The sequence below is a fragment of the Triturus cristatus genome, chromosome 4_2, assembly GCF_964204655.1.
Source record: "Triturus cristatus chromosome 4_2, aTriCri1.1, whole genome shotgun sequence".
In the NCBI taxonomy this organism is placed as follows: Eukaryota; Metazoa; Chordata; class Amphibia; order Caudata; family Salamandridae; genus Triturus; species Triturus cristatus.
This window is the reverse complement of record NC_140586.1, coordinates 307,341,587-307,360,528: the sequence shown is the minus strand read 5'-3', so window position 1 is coordinate 307,360,528 and position 18,942 is coordinate 307,341,587. Positions and strand designations below refer to the sequence as shown.

General features: G+C 49.1%; 1 protein-coding gene across 7 annotated transcripts in view; it reads right to left on the bottom strand.

Moving 5' to 3' along the window:
• The window catches only part of RALGPS2 (Ral GEF with PH domain and SH3 binding motif 2), a 983,056-nt gene that overhangs the window by 120,578 nt on the left and 843,536 nt on the right, over positions 1-18,942 (bottom strand). For 4 of the 7 annotated variants that reach the window (XM_085601623.1, XM_085601625.1, XM_085601624.1 and 1 more), the window contains exon 16: positions 2,248-2,325. The exons of the other annotated variants lie outside the window; for them this stretch is intronic. In XM_085601623.1, the coding sequence (XP_085457749.1) occupies positions 2,248-2,325 (78 nt within the window). The remainder of the gene's footprint in view (positions 1-2,247; positions 2,326-18,942) is intronic. 7 annotated transcript variants of the gene reach the window in all.

The window sequence follows — 18,942 nt, the reverse complement described above, 5'->3', positions numbered from 1 at the left end:
CTATTTCAGCTGAGCTGTACTGGTTTTCAACTGTGTAAATTCCCTACCTTGACTGGGGATTAACAGGGACACCAGGAAAATGAACTTCTGACTCCTTGCATTCTGCAAAGGTAGGAGACAATCATTGGTTGCTGGTTACTGGTGAACTAGGGGTTAACTGAAATGAAAAGTGGATAAGCCACTGGCTTTGCCTTATGACTTTTTGATTCCCACTGTTGAATCAAGCACCAGAGTGTCCTTTCCCCTGACCACTTGTGCTCAAGTGTATACAAGACAGAGCAATGAAAAGCGTGCTTTAGGGAAACCAATGTATTGGAAAAGAGCATCTGCGTAGACAGTTTTGCTTTTCAGAATGAGCCATGCCTTTAGCAAAACTAAAATTCATGTCTGTTCATGGGATGACACACATGGTTACTTTTCCTTGGGCAAGGATGGTTCTCAGTGTGACATGCCTGGATCGCTCTCCTTAAGTGGACATTAGTGTGTGAACAGTCTTAAGTGGGTAACCTCTAGATGCCCCCTTTATTTAAACAGATGGCTGAATCACGAGACCTGAATCTCTTCCTTAATGTGCCCTTAAGTGCAATAAGAGCCGAATGTAAGACACCTCTGTCTGGTGCAGAGTGGCAGGGCAGTGAAAAACTACTGGACGCGACCCTTCAAGTATTAGAAGTGAAAAGAGATTTTTGGGTGTTAGAAATCTAGATACTCAGAATCCAATAACCACGCTATTGGGGACCACCAGGTCCAAAGAAGAAGCCAGAAAGCCAGGACATAAAACAATTTCATGGCATCTGCAATGGTGCAGGCAGGCCAGAGACATGGCCTAATAACTCTTTTTGATGCACACACTTGGACATTTTCACATAGGTATACCCAGTTGCATGACAGACATCTGTGGCTTCTGAAAGTTCTGAGAGTCTCATCAGGAGCAAAGCTGGACATTATAATTGACAGCTTATTCAAAGTGCATGGAAATTGCATAAGTATATTGATTGAGACCCCCTAGACATTTCCAACATACAAAGTGATCAGTACGGCAATAGATGTTAGTGCAATTTGATGCAATAAAGCCGGAATCTCTATCTCAGTAGAATATTTTAATTCACTGTTTTAGCGGTGAACAGTTGACTAAAACACAAACATAACACTTATAATAAACGAAGGCGGCACTGCATTTTCGATCCTTTATGCCACGGAGACGCAAATTACAGGTTACCAGAAGAATACAAATTGAATCCTGAAAAGCAAAGGCTTTTGCTCAGGGGAGAGAGCAGGCTAAATTTGCTGGCAGAAGCAACGATTAGTACTAAGATTCAGCTCCTTGTAGTGGCATGGAGCACTGTGCAGAAGAACATAATTAATGCAACACAAAGCTGGCAAGCAACTCTTCGGGGAATTGGCATTCATCAAAAATTTCAAAGCAGTAATAAGCCTACTGAAAGCAGGGGTGGAAGCCGATTATTAGTAACTTCTTGAATGTTTCCTCCTGCATGCATTTACCGGTCATACCATCTGCGGCAGAAGTGGGCCATTTAAAAGACCAGTTCCCACTCTCAAACAATTTCAGGAATAACTCGACCAGAAAAACACTTCTCCTAGCCAAAGCAGAGAGACAGCATGTAGCAAACACAGGAGAAAAACTTCAAGGATAGGGTAGACCTAATTTTTTATCATGGGAGGGAGGCACCAAGGATGGGCCATCTCGGTCTGTGAAGAAGAAAAACATTTCTTAACCACTTACGTAGCCAGGGAGTGCCCTTTGATACTTATGCAATGATGACATTATTTATGCTGGATGGAAGGCAATATCACACTTGATATTTCATTAATTTAAAAAGGAGATGCTGAGGTGTGTATTACGTGACTGGGGGTTGGAGATGCTCCAGAAGGCTGACAATTTCAGCTTCTCTTGGCTTGCCAAGAAACAGGGGATCTTTTTACTCCTCTGCAAGGTCATCTGAATAACCGGATGCTGCATGACCTCATCAACAGTGATGTAGGACAGTCTGCCATAGAGGTGGCTAAAAACAGATTGGCAGATCAAGCAAACAGTTGCCAAAGTCCAAAAAAACAAAATACATTGAAATACACACAAGAGGAAAGTATGCACACATTGATCTGGAAAGCCCATAGCCATCACCACCAGATCGGGTAAGGAGAGAGAGAGGTTAAAGGAAGTGACACAGCAACACCCACCACCATTGTAAAAGTCTGCACCCCCGATGCACAGGGAAGTGATAATACCTGCTGGCCTTCATCTGGCTTCGATAGCCATTGCGTGCCACTCTGGTCACCGGGCCAAGAGAATGATACAATCGGGTCCTGTTGGAGTCCATCATAAATGGGATGCATTACACAAAGTATATGGAGGCAGCCTCGCAGTAAGTTAGCAGTGGTGTGGAGAGCAGTCCCAACATTCCCATTTCACAATTCAGCTCTATGCTCATAAACACACACATACATACATTCCAGTTGAACAAGTTACTTACCTCCGGTAACGATGTATCTGTAAGAGACATATTAATAAAAGATTTCTTACCTTAGAATTACCCCAGGCGTCAGACTGGATCCAGAGAGATTTTTTCTTAGCAGTACCCCTGCGCGTCAGTGGGTGGCACCGGTCGATTCCATGTCTGTCGTCGGCATCACGGTCGCCGGGATGACATTGCAGTGTCTACTTAGACGCCGCCCCTGCACGCTGATGTCTGTTCTGACACGAATTTCCATGCGAAGAAGCGCAGAGCCATGCAAGCCACTGACCAATGGTGCACAAAACTAGGGCACTACAAGGTAGTTCCTATCCCTAGAAGTCAGTTGGCAGAACGGGAACGATGGGTGGGGCGGTAAGGAATCTACAACTAATATACGTTTCTTACAGACACATCGTTACCAAAGGTAAGTAACTTGTTCATCTGAAAGAGACTATTAGTTATAGATTCCTTACCTTAGAATAGATACCCCAGCAATACCAACCCCGGAGGTGGGTCTGCAAACCACGTTCACAGCAGGAAGTCCTGGAGAACAGAGCAACCAAAAAAGCCGTCTCACTGGACTTGGCTATCCAGGTAGTAATGCTTCGTAAACGTGTGCAAGGATGCCCACGTGGCTGCCTGGCAGATGTCAACCAGTGAAACTCCATGTCCCAAAGCAGTAGTGGCTGCAGTCGCCCTGGTAGAGTGGGCACGTAGTCCTCCTGGAGGTTTCTTTTTAGCCAAAGAATAGCAGATCGTGAGATGGCATATTTGTGCACTGCTAGACCTTTCTTGGCGAACACATAACCCACGATGGGTTGATCGTCCACCCGGAAGTCTTTAGTGCGGTCCAGGTAGAAGGACAGCGCACATTTTGGGTCCAAACAATGGAGTCTCTCCTCCTCTTTGGAAGGGTGCGGAGGTGGGAAGAAGGTGGGCAATGTGATGGTCTGACCTATGTGGAAAGAGGTAACCACTTTGGGCAGAAAAGAGGTGCGAAGAACCACTTTGTCCGGATGAAAAGCAAGAAAGAAATGTTGGGAAGATAAAGCCTGAAGCTCACTCACCCTACGAGCAGAGGTGATGGCAAGCAAGAAAGCAGTCTTCAAAGTAATGTGACGAAGAGGACAATTATGTAGTGGCTTAAAGGGAGCACACAAGATAAGTGCGGACAAGATTCAAGTCCCACTGGGGCATTATGAAAGGAGGAGGAAAGAGATGAGTAATGCCCTTCAGAAACCTGTTAACAATAGCGGACTTGAAAAGAGAAGGCTGATCAGGAAGGTGAAGAAAGGCCAAAATATAGCCTTTAAGAGAGCCCAGAGCAGAGCCCTACTGGGCCAAAGAAAGAATGAAGAGGAGAACGTCTGATAAAGGGGCAGAAAGGGGATCCACAGCCTGCTACAAATTTGTTCCATCTACAGGCGTATACCGTTTTAGTGGAGGAACGCCTGGCTGCCAAGATGACATTACAGACGTCGGAAGGAAGGTCAAAACCTGTCGACTGTCGCCGCTCAATCTTCATGCAAGGGGGTGGAGGCTGGACAGGTTTGGGTGCTGCGACAGAAGATCCTCCCGAAGAGGCAGTCTGATCGGAGGATCGATGGCCATGCTCAAGAGCTCGGGGTACAAGACTCTTCGTGCCCAGTCCAGTGCTACAAGAATGACTTGGGTCTGGTTGTGCTTGATCTTCTTCAGCACTCTGGGTAGAAGTGGTACAGGCAGAAAGGCGTACAAGAGGCCGCAATTCCACTTGTGACGAAAGTCGCCGCAGAGCGAGTGCCGCCTTGGAAACTCCAACGCGCAGAACTGCTGACATTACACCTTCTCTTTGGTGGCGAATAGATCTAACCAAGGCTCTCCACACTGCTGAAAGAGACCTTGCACCACCTCCTAGTGAAGACACCATTCGTGATCAATCATGCACCGGCGGCTGAGTTCGTTCGCTCTGGCGTTCAGGGAACCTGCCAGGTGGTGAAACACCAGGGATATGCCCTGATGCTCCAGCCATGTCCAAAGGGAAAGATCCTCTTGACATAGTGTCCACGGCCCCACCCCGCGTGTTGCAATACCACATGGCAGTAGTGTTGTCCGAGAACACCTGGACTACTCTTCCTTTAACAGAGGGAAGAAATGCCTTCAGTGAAAGATGAATCACCCAGAGCTTCAGAAGGTTGATGTGGAGCCCGGACTTCGCCGAAGACCAGAGGCCTCTGATCTCCGCCTCTTCCATGTGGCCGCCCCATCCCAGGAATGACGCATCCGTTACTACTGTGAACTCTGGTTGGGGAAGGGATCTGCTGCTGACCCATTCCTGGTTTGTGAGCCACCACTGCAACTGACTTGCAGCCCCCCCCCGAGATCTGGACGACATCGGAAAGATTCCCCTGAAGCTGCGCCCGCTGGAACTTCAGGGCCCACATATGCTATCTGGTATGATCCGCCAGCAAGATGCAGGAGGGCAACACCACAGCGTATGAGGCTCCCTCCTCCGTAGCCACTGTAGTGGGAGAAAGCATACCAAGGTCTGGGGAGGTATCCAGACCACTGGCATAACCCAACTCCTCTCTTCAGTCCGGTTCCTCAAGTTGGTTTGCTAGAGGGTCAATAGACCCCTCCCAGTCCTCCTCACCCTCCTCCGGCTGCCACTCGGGGAAGTAGGGAACACCAGGGATGAACAGCGGTACAAAAGTACCGTCCGGCCCCGGTACAGACGTCGATCCGGCACCGTGTCCACGTCGGGGTTGAGGCTGAGGTGCGTCGGGACGTCGCCACTGGAATTGGTGCCAGGGAAGGTACCGTAAGGTCGACCGGCACGATCCAGAACCAGGTCTGGATCCTTGGGGACCCGGCGGTGCTGAGGCCGGAGCCGCCGGCATCGAAGGCCCAGGGCCCCCAGCCGAGTACATAGGGTCCGAAGGCACGCCTGCAGAATCGGGCTGTCCAAAGATGCTGTGCAGCGCTTTGTAAAATTGATGAAGCTGGGCAGGGGATGCCCCGGCTCCGGGAAAGGAAGGGAAGCGCGGAGCCATCCCAGCGGGCTCTGAGGAAGAGCCGGAGAGAGACGACGCTCCGGGTCCCACACCGCGTTGACCGACGGACGGGGAGAAGGCGAAGAGTGACGGTTCTTCTTTGCCTTCTTCTTGTGCTTCGACTTACCCGAGGAGTGCGAAGACTTCGAGAACGAGTGGTGATGGCTCAGCGACCGGTCCTGCGATCTCCCCCTCGAGCAGCGCGTAGCAGACTGCCGGGCCTCCAAAAGCTTTCGTGATTGCTCCCGAAAAAACTTTGGGTTTAGGGCCCGGCAATCGGAGCACGACTTCGGGTCATGGTTGAGCTCCATGTACCAAAGGCAAACTAGGAGCAGATCGGTGACAGACATCAACTTGTGACAGGAGTCAAAGGCCTTGAAACCGGGCCGACGGCTGGACATCCCTCGTGCTCCAGGGGTCGAAGACTCAAAAGGCATCGACAAAAAGTCAACAAAAAGTTAGTCAAAAAGCGATTAAGGGGCAAGCTCTCTCCGGATCTGCACTGGCTGGCGCAGAAAAGGAAAGAACTAACGTCAGTGCGCAGGGGCGCCATCTAAGTAGACATCGCAACGTCATCCTGGCGACCACGACTCCGACAACAGGCGCGGAGTCTATCGCTGCCATCTACTAACACGCAGGGATACTACTCCGAAAAAATTTCTCCGGATCCAGTCTGATGCCTGGGGGTAATTCTAAGGTAAGGAATCTATAACTAATAGTCTCTTTCAGATACCCCAACTCCAAGAAAATATTAGAAATGCAACAGCCGATATCAGTGACATCAATCACATATCTTTTTGACTCACTGGTGTACAACCAGCTAAATGCTTTTCTTGTCCAGCAAACATTTGATTCTGCATATGTACACAGCCAAGAAGGCACAATACCAAAAATTAAGTTCTATGAGCATCCAGGAAAACTGATGATGCAAAAATGCTACGAGAGAAAAATGAAAATATGATTGACGAGTCAACTAAGTGGAAGACCCGTCCATCCAAACCAATATTAACGGACTGAGCAACAGTACGCTGTAGCAAAATAACACTGGTTTACAATCTCAAACCCAAAAGAACATCTGTTGAGACTCCAGAAAAGTATGGGACTGTTAGTTAAACCAGCCACAGCAAGTCCTGCTCTTGGAGGAGTTATTAAAACCAGGCCAAGAGTTCTCATACAGGCCTCTTCCAGAGACAAATTAAGTGACTTCTGTAACCTGTACACTAAATTCCACCTGCAAGGTTTGCTTAAGAGAGATAACACACCTACCTGTAAGTGTAATTTCTACAAACAGGGGTGAATTTCCCAGAGATTGAAAATTCAGTTCTCAGAAGTGGAACCTGGACAACCCAAAATAGATCAGTCCTAGTTTCCCATTATCTTCACTGTGACATCACAAAAACTTTACAAAACTGCTCTGCATACAGACTCTATAATCTAATTCTAAAAATAATGGGGCGGTGGCAAAGCTACAGGTGTGGCGGAGAGCAAGGAACCAACAGGCGTGTCGACGTAAAAGTGGTCTTGGGCTTCACAGTTGTAAGGCAGCAAATGACAGCTGCTGGGCCCTCACAAAAAAAAAAAAGGTAAAAAGAAAAGCATGTACTTTTACCGATTGGTATAGGGTATCAATGCAGAGTGGGTAGGAGTGCAGATGAACGAGAAGTAATGGAGGTGGAGCGAGTATTTTTGTGTGGAACCAGCACACGAGAGGCAACAAGCAAACACATGCACTCTCCTTAAGTACTTATGAGGAAAAAAAAAAATAATAATAAATAAGTACCCCAACTATGAACAGTGGAACGATACAAATAAACCGGTCTAAAGCATGGCAAAGTGGGTATGCTCCAGAGGAGAAAACAAAAAAAAAATCACAAGAACCGGAAAGAAAGTCTTGAAATAAGCAGCAAGTAAACTAAAGCGACAACAAAGTCAACCAATATTAAAAAATATTTTTTTTAAAGGGTATGCTCGGAGCCCACTATTGGTTTTTTGTATAGTTCACAATAAGCTTTTGCCTACAGCCAGCTAAATTTGCCTGGTAAACAAGACCAAAAAAAAGAAAACGGAAGTGAAAAGAATGGGTAGGAAAATAAATAGAGCAAAGGAAAAAAAATATTCAAAATCGTTGAGTGTCAGGGAAAGGGTAATAAGGATTTGTTTCAAAACAAAAATGGGTATTTAAAGGGCTCAACTTTTAACGCATAGTTTCCTACCTGTAGGTGTAGTTTGGCAGCTTGAAGAATGTTCTGGACTGACATGCTGTGCATTATTCCGCCTTCTAGGGGTTAGGTCTGGTATTCTCCACTTTTGTAGTCCTGACATTTTTGTTTTTAGGTCTCGGCTGCGAAAGGCTGCGCTTGCGCAGTCTCGCTCCGAGATTTAATGAATTTGAGTGACTTTGAGAAGAGGGGCTTGCACCCGCCCCTCTTCTCTCCTGTTCTCCATTGGCTGGCCTCTTAAATGCTGGCCAGCCACTGGAGAAGAGGTCCAGTCACTCCGTTGAAGCCCCGTCCTTTTCGGATCGGGGGGCGTGTTTTTTGCGAGAAGTCTCAGGGAGGAGACAACAGCAAAACACGCCCCCAAATCCGAAAAGGACGTGGCGTTTCTCCGAGGCATTTTCTGCTGTGCCTCGGAGAAAGGCGGTGGTGTCTTTTCAGAGCTATGTTCACGTTCTCTGCGGCCTCTTGATCAGTACGGTGACCTGGCGAGATCAAATAACATCGGCACTTATCAACCTCAGCGAAACCGTATCTTGACGCCTGGTTGGACGTGGAGAAAGAAATGCCAGCTGTGATTACGTTTAGTTCACGTTGTAGCATGCTCTCAGTCAGTAGAGTTGTCTCGCGTGAAATGTTCGCAGGGTTTAAGCGCACCTATATTTAAAGACATGAAACGTAAAGTTCCTCGAGGCGCCGGGAGCAGCGCTTTTGATAGTTATTGTAATTGTAGAGAAGATAGAGGTTCACAACAAAGAATCTGACAATTCGGCACGAGCTATTTTAAATTTCATATATATATATCCCCATCTACAAAAAGGGAGGAAGCAAAGACCTCTCGTGAGCATTTTATGGGAGCAATTTATTCAATTAAGGAGCACGGCTGTCTGCGGTTTAAAGATACACACGCCCCATAAATGCTGCAATGAAAAAAAGAATATCCACCACACTACCGTAACTTCGGCATGCAGTCACGCTATTTCTATTGTTTTACAAAAACCTGTTTTGTACTCGAGGACAACTTGTTACTTTTGTGTCACGTACTTTCTACGTTCACGTTCTCTGCGGCCTCTTGATCAGTACGGTGCTATCTCATCTTGATCGTGATACTATCGCCAGACAGTGGTCATTTACGTCTGAGGTCTCGCGAGGCTGCGCTGCGTACAGACTAAGGTAAGGCTAGCATTGCAGGAAACAGCAGCAGTCAGAACAGACTGTATTGTCTATGCACTGAGTTTTCGTGGGTGTGTGTCTGCGTCTTTCTGTGTGATTGAGTGCTGGTTGGCAGCTGCATGCCTCTGCGCATTTGTATGTGTGAAGGCCAATGTTTTGTTAGATGTTTTTGCCACTTTGCAGCGGCAGTCAACAATCGGCTATTACCTGGCGAGATCAAATAACATCGGCACTTATCAACCTCAGCGAAACCGTATCTTGCCGCCTGGTTGGACGTGGAGCAAGAAATGCCAGCTGTGATTACGTTTAGTTCACGTTGTAGCATGCTCTCAGTCAGTAGAGTTGTCTCGCGTGAAATGTTCGCAGGGTTTAAGCGCACCTATATTTAAAGACATGAAACGTAAAGTTCCTCGAGGCGCCGGGAGCAGCGCTTTTGATAGTTATTGTAATTGTAGAGAAGATAGAGGTTCACAACAAAGAGTCTGACAATTCGGCACAAGCTATTTTTAATTTCATATATATATATCCCCATCTACAAAAAGGGAGGAAGCAAAGACCTCTCGTGAGCATTTTAGGGGCGCGATTTATTCAATTAAGGTGCACGGCTGTCCGGGGTTTAAAGACACACACGCCCCATAAATGCAATGAAAAAAAGAATCAAAGTCATTCTCTTAAATGAAGATAGCATATTAATGAATCTATACTGACACTGCTGCCAGAAGGCGGCTTCTGAGACAAGCACTTGCACAGTGAGAACAGCGACAGTCAGCCTTAGGGTGAGAATACGGACAAAAAGTATTATGATGAGTATGGTAACAATATTCATATTATTTTCACATTTGTTTAACGTAATGATGATGATGAGAAGAATAAGAATATGTATTTATTATTAATATTGTTCGTTTTAAAAAAAATAATTTTATCATCATCGTCCGGAAACAGATTTGACATTGACAGCCGTATTTGACAATAAACGGTGACACTGGCTGCGGGTAATTAATTTATTAAATGTAGCCACCAGTTCATTATGTCATTCACTGTGGATTCTCACAGACTGACCTACATACACTTCCCTCCCCACACTTAATTCCAGTTTGGTGTGTTTGAAAATGTTTTACATAAAGTGCTTCATTTGTGCCGGTGCTTTCCGGTGCTCAGCACCGGCACTTATGTTTTAGTGAGATCAGCTTACTACATTCACATTGTCTCCTCAGTGAAGAGATGATCTTGCACGGTACATCCATACCTGGATGTGGAGCGACGTGTGAGAATGGTAATATTCTGCCTCTATGTAGATTATATTGCACACTATCGTACGATGCTGACGTCATAATTTAATGTGTGGCTGGCTGCACAGATGGGATTTGAAATAAAGAAATGGTTGTCTGACGTCTAGATCATGTAGTTTAAAACGTGCTAACTGTTTTGTAAGGTAGTTCTCTCGGTTCCCTAGTTTCGGCTTAAATTAATGGCCCTAAAGCGCTACATGCAGCGAGGACGTGGTTCCTTCAAGGCGCATGGCTCTTAAAAGGGCCCTGGTTTAGTTTTCAGGGCTCCCCCTCTGAGGGCTAAGTACACTTTAAGGGGCTGGGAGAGGGCTTTCCTGGGGGGGGCACATTATCGCCCCCAGGGCAAGGCATGCAGCAGCGTGCACCGTCGGTGCCAATCTCCGCCTCGGCGCCCCGCAGCGCTACCTGCGGACAGCCGGGGTCTGGTGCCGGCGGCTCCCCGGGGGTGCCTTCACAGCTGCTCCCTAAGTGGTTAATTGGCTGGGAATGGGCAGCTGCGCCCTGCTCCCGCCACAGGCCCGGATGTTTGCCCTACGCCTTACCTGCTCTGTTTATTTGCAGCCAGAAAGCTAATCCCTGGGTGTCATCTGGACAGTGGTGTTTGAAGTCCGTACTAGGAAGTCGCTGCTATATTTTCATTTTTTTAAATATTTTAGCAATTGTACTATTTTGACCCCAGCCTTGTGAGTTATGTGTAGATTACTTTTACCTGGTTGTAGAAGGCAATGAGTTGGTTGTGAGGGTTTGTAATGTGACACCCTCCGCTGCGAACACGAGGGTTGTTTTTGTTAGCTCGAAGCCCTGCTGTGAAGTAGGTGTTCGTGGAGTTAAGGTCTCATGAATTAGTTGACACCTCTGCAAAGTACTCTTTTTGCCTACATAGTAGGGGCAGGTGAAACCAGTTGGTTACAGTAGTACGTTTAAACCTTATATTACAGTGCAGGAATTATATGTTTTATTTAAGTTTTTCCCCACTAAAAAAGGGTGCATGCCCAGGTATTGAGCAGTGACCATCAGCTAACAAGCATTTACAATGCAACGGTCTCGGCATTGTTAAAGTTAGAGCTATTGGCATTGCTCATGACAATGCCGTTTCTTTAAATGTTTTAAAAACAAAAACATAAACAAAAATAATGTCATGAGCAATGCCAATAGCTCTAACTTTACCAATGCCGAGACCATTGCATTGTAAATGCTTGTTTCTTTTGTTGGGGAGCATCGACAGACTCCCATTTGGTGTCCTTTGTCACATCATACTGCATACTCCAGAAGCTCCTACCTTTGGTCACCATCTTCAGATTATTTTTTTTATCTGGTATGTTGTTTCTTCCTTCCATCTTCTTGGTGGAGGTGGGTGGGTCACTTGCGAATCCAAAAAAAATTCTTCAAGCTGCAAAACTAAACCTATAGATAAGAAGCTATACGTTTTGCAGCCTGAATATTTTCTGGATTCACATGCTGGGCATCAATTTAGTAGCGGTTTGTTAGTCTTGTGGTGGCTGGGTTGAAGATGGGCATTGATTGGTAAATAGATGCTATAAGACCTTTTGTCCTACTTCTGCGTCTTTGTTCATTTGCACGTCAATATAGTAGTGTTTTGTGAATGTGGGTATAGATGACCGCATTGCTGCCACACAGATTTCATGCAATGGTGTTTTTGCCAGAAAGGCAACGGTTGCTTCTTTCTTGTAAAATGTGCTCTGGGTGCTACACTCTATTCTTCTCCAGCATATGTGTGGCACAGCTGAATTGTTTGTGCTATCCATCTTGTGACTGTTTTTAATTACTGATCTACCTAGTAAGCTATTTGCAAATTAAACAAATGGATGTTTAGTCTCTGTTTGGTTTTGGCTTTTTCAATGTAATACATTATTGCGCGTCTTTGGTCTGTGTGCAACGTTCTTTCTGTATGAGTCTTTGGTTTTGGGATATTTTGATTCAAGTGAAACTGTGAGATTACTATTGGCAGGAACTGCGGGTCTGTTCTCATGACAATCCTATCCTTGTGAACTTGAAAGAATAGTTCTTGTAGCGTGAGTGCTTGCAACTTTTACTCTGCGCAGAGAAGTTATATACACACACACACCAGGAAAGCAGTCTTTAAGAAGAGCATCTGCAAAGTAGCCAAGTGTCAAGGTTGTAAGGGTGTGTTCATTAACTTGGTGGGTACCACATTTAGATTCCATGTGGGTGTAAGTACCTTTCTTGGTGGTGCTATTCTCTTGGCTCCTTCCACGAACCTCTTTATTCCTGGTGATGTGAAAAAACTTCTTCCAATATGGTCTCTTGTTTAAGTCACTATTGCAGCTAAATGGACCTTTAAAAATGCACATGGGGTTGTGGCTAAGATGACGGATGGGTGAGACGAGTTTTTGTCTCTCTCTGCTCCCCGCTGGAAGGCCCGCTGACAAAAAGCATGGCGAGAGCAGCAACCAGGGCTCGAGTCGGGGTACCACGCGGGTGGACGGCGTCCCCCCACTTATTTTACCAGGTTTTTCCGGGTGGACGCCGTCCCCCCTGCCCAAAAGCTGGACAGCATTGTGTGAGCAGAGAGCCCGGGTGGGAGGGAAGTTTCCCGTCATTTGTAATTGGAGACTTTAAGAGGCACCGGTGGTGTGTGCAGGCTGGAGTGATTGGGAGGCGGAGCGAGCAGGCGTTGGCGGTTAACGCTTGGAATGTGTGTCCTTCTGTATCTTGTGCACTTTTGAGCACTTCGTTGTGCAACTGGGGCACCCCCTCGGGGGAGGGGGGGTTGCAAAGGACATCGAGGAACAGACCAGGGGTAGCAGTGCTGTGAAATGCCCCGTCATCTAAAGGCATATGAATACTCATGAGATTCCTGTTGTGACGTCACTTCCGGTGACAGCGTCCCCCCACTTCTTTTCATGCGATTCCTGTTGTGACGTCACTTCCGGTGACAGCGTCCCCCCACTTCTTTTTTTAGGACTTGTGCCCTGGCAGCAACTGAGCCCATATAGCGAAGCAGGGTGTTCTTTCTTACCTAGTGACCGCCCCGGCAGCTGCTCTGTTCTCCTGGGGCTGCGGAGGGGCCGTGAAGGAAGACGGTGCCAGATAGCAGGGTCCGTGCAGCGGCGCTGAGGCCCGGCCGCGTGTTTGGACGCCGCGCATCCTTGCCGCGAGACATCAGAGCAGAGCTGGCCCTGTGGAGATTCCCCTGGGGAGTTGTGCGGTACGGCTCTTCTCTTCCCGCTGGCCGGGATTGAGCCGAGGCCCCTGATGAGCTGCTGCTGCGTTGAGCGGGACCGTGAGGACGATGCCCGACTGCGCTGCCAGTGAGCTGGAGGCCCGACTGAGAACTTGGCGGCTGTGTGACTTCGCCGCAGGACATCGCAGTGGAGCTGCCTTGCGGAGATCCCCGAAGGCAGGGTGCGGACCGTCTCCCTCATCCGCAGGCCTGGAACTGGCTGAGGCCCCGGAGGGTTTCTGCGCCAACGGGGGACCCACGGGGGACCCGCGAGGGAGCCCGTGCGGTAGTCGCGGCTTGGCTGCACATTTAGCTGCCGTCAGGGCTGACCTCTTGGGCTGTGAATTGGAGGCCTGGCTGCGGCCCGCTCGCGCCCTGAGGGTCATACTTGAGGGCCTGCTGGGCTGACAGAGTACCGCTGCCCGGTACAAAGACTCCGGAGACTCAGGAAGGCAGACGGCGCAGACCCTGCCTGGCAAGGGGGGGGGGGGGGGGGGGGGGGCAGCGGCAGCACGGGTGAACGACTCCCCCCGGCGATACATCTATCTGGCACCACTGTACTCGGTGCGACAGCGGGGTCCCCCTTGTGGGACTGTGAGGAGCACTGAGGGCCCCTGGTTGTACAGGTTGGGGGGTGGGAGGGAGGGTTTGTGTTAGCTGGACTTTGCTTTTGGCGCTCAAGAGGCCTGCCGCCTGACACGGGCCTGCCCCGGAGGTGTGAAGGGAAGGCCTGTTCCTTCAGTCGCGGGCTGCCCAACTGGCAGGCCTTTCCTCCTGCTGGATGTTCTTGGACCCCCTGGGCCATAGGCTGAAGCCGCTGCTGCGTCGTCGCCTGTCCCTGGGCAGGCCTTGGTTGCGGCCCTCCTTCCATCCCCCACCATGGCTTCAGAAAAGACCAAGAGGGGCAGGACAGTGAAAGACATGCTGCTCAGAATGTCGGGACCTCCCGCTGGGGACCCGGGCCCGACTGTGAACAAAGAGGACTCGTCCGACACTACTCAAGCAGTAGCTCAGGTCACCCGATCGTACCTGGAATCACTCTTTGCATTTCTCCGTTATGACCTTCAATCTTTAAAAAAGGAGCTGGCTGGGGAGCTTTGGGAGGTTCGCAGGGACATGGAGGGCCTGGGGGACAGAGTCTCCACCTTGGAGGATCGCGAGCAAGGCCACGAAGAAGTCATATAACAATTCCAACAAGAGATTCTGTGCCTCCGAGACCAGCATCTGGATCTTCAGGCACACACAGAAGACCTAGAGCATAGGTCCCGGTGCAACAACATCCGCATCACGGGCATTGCTATGGGGCGGAGGGATCGGACATTGTCGCCTTTGTATCTGACCTGTTTAGAGTCATCTTGGGTGCTGCCCCCGAGCTAAAGATCAAGATCGACCGAGCACACAGTCAGACCTAGTAGGGCCTTGGCTGATTCCCTCACCCCACACAGATATTCTTACTTGCGTCCACGACTTTACAATCAAGGAGAAAATCTTAAGGGCGGCCAGGGACAAATATCCTTTTCAGTTTTAGGGACATTCTCCCTATTCTATCAAGATATGGCAGCATCTACCCTCCAGAACCGCAAGGCCTACTGGCTGGTAACCTCCCATTTCCACGAGATGGGGGTGTCCTACTCCTGGGGCCATCCCTTCCGCATCGTCTTTCACCTAGAGGGGAAGCTTCATCAGCTCTGCTCCTTGGATGAGGCACGCTCTCTGCTGGGCATGAAAGAATCCTCAGAGCGCCCCAGCCCTGGGAGACGGGTAGCCAGGAGGAGGGAGTTTCGAGCCCAGGAGGGCTCCTGATCTTCTCCACCTGGCCTCTGACCAGACCCCGATACCATCGCCAGTGAGATACAGGCGGTACTGGTCACACTAGCAGGAGACCTAGCAGGTACGACTGCTCTCTAGGAATGCCCCTTTTCTCTTTCTCCTCGGGGGTCCGGCAGGGAACGAGGCCATGAGGATTCCCTTTATCTTCAATATTCTATTGAGGCACCCATCCTGGACAATATTAATTCCGCGGACATTGAGGTTTTTGTTTACGTTGGCCAATAGGGCCTTTTGTTATGGGGAATTGCTGGACCTGGCGACATGATGCGCATCTAATTATCATTATCTCGCACTTGACCTGACAACCCTTTCCCATGGAAAAGCCAGGGTCGACCTAGCGCAGCCTAGGGTTTTGCCGACGCTACTCTGTATGGGCAGCCCTTATGACTAATCACTTAGTGATTCTCACACTCAATGTTAAGGGCCTCAACCACGCGCTTAAGCAACGCTCTATTCTTTCCTATCTAGAGAACTCTGGGGCACACATCTGCCTCTTGCAGGAAATGCACCTACTTTCCAAGGATCAGCATAGACTCTGCTCAAAGGCATTCCCATATCATTTCTTCTCGTCTCCCCCGACGAAGACTGCTGGGGGTGCGATTCTGATATCCAAGACTTTCCCGGGGAAGGTAGGGCACAAACATGCGGAGATTAAAGGCAGGCTCCTCGCATAAACACTCCATGTAAGGACTAGTAGCTTCACAGTGGGCACTATACTCCCCCAGCGAAGGACAGGAACCCTTTCTCCGCAGAGCAGTGACTGAAATCATGGGTACAAGGGATAGGCTGGTGCTACTAGGGAGGACCTGAACCTAGTATTCAATACCGATCTGGATAGATCGGCACAACGCCATGGACAGACAGGGACCCTCTCGACAGCGGGACAGTCCTGGCTGGGGGACATGGGCCTAGCAGACCTTTGGAGAACCTCACACCCCAACACTTGTGATTTAACCTTCTAGTCCCACGCCCACAAAACCTACGCTAGACTAGATTATTTTTTAGGCACCCCAGAGGTGGCCTCAGTGGTTCAAGCGTAAAAAGATCGAGCCTCGCTCGCTTTCCGATCACACCACCGTGAAAGTGACTCTCACGGTGCTTCGGTCCAGCCCACCTCCTAGATCGTGGAAACTAAGAGACACTTTGCTCCACCGCCCGGAGGCCATAACTCAGATTACTAAAACAATCCAGGATTAACTGGCAGCTAACGATACCCATGAGATTTCGGTTTCCATGCTGTGGGACACCCTAAAAGCGGTTGTCAAGGGGGAAATTTATAGCTATAGCGGCAGCAGACAATAGAATCTGATGCGACAAAAGGTAGTGCTTGTCCTGCCAAGTGGCAGAACTAGAGCATATACATAAGGGAACAAGGGCCCCTAGGATCTGGAGAACAGCTTGAGGTGGCCCGAGTGCAGCTTGCGGGGTTGGACATTGACAGGCTGAATTTGCTGCACTTAGGCTTCGGCAGGGGTTCTATTGGGGGGGGGTCCAGCCGCCTCCTCGCACACCGGCTCCGGGGCCAACGCCAGGAGTTCTAAAGATCCTGGATAAGGAGGGACATACGTGGACAGATAACGTACATATCGTAGACTCCTTCCGGGACTTTTACCAGACCCATCTACTCTGCAAAGGACCTCCCAACTGACGCGATCCCTGCATATCTAAAGGGCGCCACTACCTCCTCTCTGACGCCATGCAGGCAGCGGATCTGGAACATCCGATTCGGATAGAAGTCATTTCTACCATTTCTCGCCTAAAGATATTTAAGTCGCCAGGACTGGATGGTTTTCCGGCATCTTTTTTATAAGACTTTCTGTCAAAGTCTTGCCCCTATTCTCATTAGGCTCTTCAACGTGATAGGTGACACAGTGTCGCTTCCACCATCGATGCTCCGAGCAGACATTGTAGCGATTCCCAAACACGGGAAGGATAGGACCCATTGCTCTGCTTATTGCCCCATCTCCCTTTTGAACACCGACCACAAGCTCTTCAAAGCAATTCTCGCTTCTTGGCTTAGTCTCCTCCTGCCGGGCCTCATAGATCCAGACCAGGCTGGCTTCGTGCCCCAATGACAGTGCAGGGACAATACAAGGCGGATCTTGCACATAATTGACAAAGCTCAGAGATATGCCCAAGAAAGAATGCTCTGGGCAGTTGACGCAGAGAAAGCTTTTGATAAGGTACACTGGCTTTATATGGCGGCCACTCTGACCCACTTTGGCATAGGGGACCGCTTCCAAAGATGGATCCTCAGTAGCTATTCACAACCAACAGCTGTCATCCATGTCAATGGACGCCCCTCCGTGCCTTTCCGTTACCAGGGGGTGCCTGCTATCGCCCCTACTGTCCGCTATGTACATAGAGCCCATGGCACAAAAAGTACGCTCCAACTCATAGATAAAGTGTCCAATTCGTCGGGAAACCGCATACCATCGGGCTATATGTGGACAATGTCATAGCCTCTTTGGAGGAGCCTTCCACCTCACTGCCCACTTTACTACGTGAGCTTGAGGCTTTTGGCTTGGCGTCTGGCTTTAAAATAAACATCCAAAAATTGCAAGCCCTTAATCTCGCTCTTCGGCCACAGACACTGGATGCCCTGCTCATGCAGTGGGCTTCGGTCTCCATCTCATACCTAGGTCTCCAGATAACACCTACCATCGCAGGCACTGTCACTTTATCAAAAATTAGTCCACCAGATCAAAACCGATTTGCACCAGTGGCGGTCCTACGCCCTCTCCTAGCTAGGATATATATCTGCAATTGAAATGACAATTCTCCCTAAGATCCGGTTTCTCTTCCAGATACTCCTGGCCTCACCTCCGACCGGGACACTGCATGCCCTACAACAAGAAATTAACAAATTTGTGTGGGTAGACAAGCACCCCTGACTTCGCAGAGACCTCAGTTATCGCTCCCCGGACAAGGGAGGCCTGGGAATCCTTGATCTTCTCCAATACTAACAGGCCACCCAACTGAGGGTCTTCGTGGAACGGTCACCAGCTGAATCTGAAAAGAACTGCTTGTTCATGGACCGGGCATTGGCGGGCCAAGCATTATGGAACGTGCCATTCCTACCTAAGCAAGCGCGTCCCAAATCGCTATACCTCTCACCCATAACCAAAGCGTCCCTGGCAGTCTGGGACAGCTTAGCAGCACAAAGGGGCCTCACGACCTTCCCATCACCTCTTATACCTATAGTCAATAACCCAGATTTTCACCTAGGTTCTCAAGACCCCTCATTCCAAGTCTGGGCGCACACAGGCTGCAGGTCAGTGGGCCACTTATTCGATCTGGAGGGTCCTCTCACCTTTGAATCAGTTTGCGCGGAATACGCGCTTACCGAAACGGAGCACTGGCATTATACTCAATGGGCGTTGTAACCCTCTACGCGCCATGCCGCACAGCGACAACTTACCCCCTTCGAACGCTGGCTACTGTTGAGGACTTTCGACAAACTCCTGGTCTCAGATCTAGACCACCTGACCAACTTCCCTACCGAGATCCCCAAATCCAAGAGCCAACTCAGTTGGGAATCAGAAATTGGCAGGAATCTCACGACTAAAGAATGGGGCGACATCTATTACAGGGCGTGGCATACCGTGCATAATATGGCCGGTATCGAGACAGCAACTAAGATAGTCACCTACTGGTATCACACTCCTCACTGGATTCATAAATATAATCAGTCCAAATCCCTGGAGTGCTGGCACCAGTGTG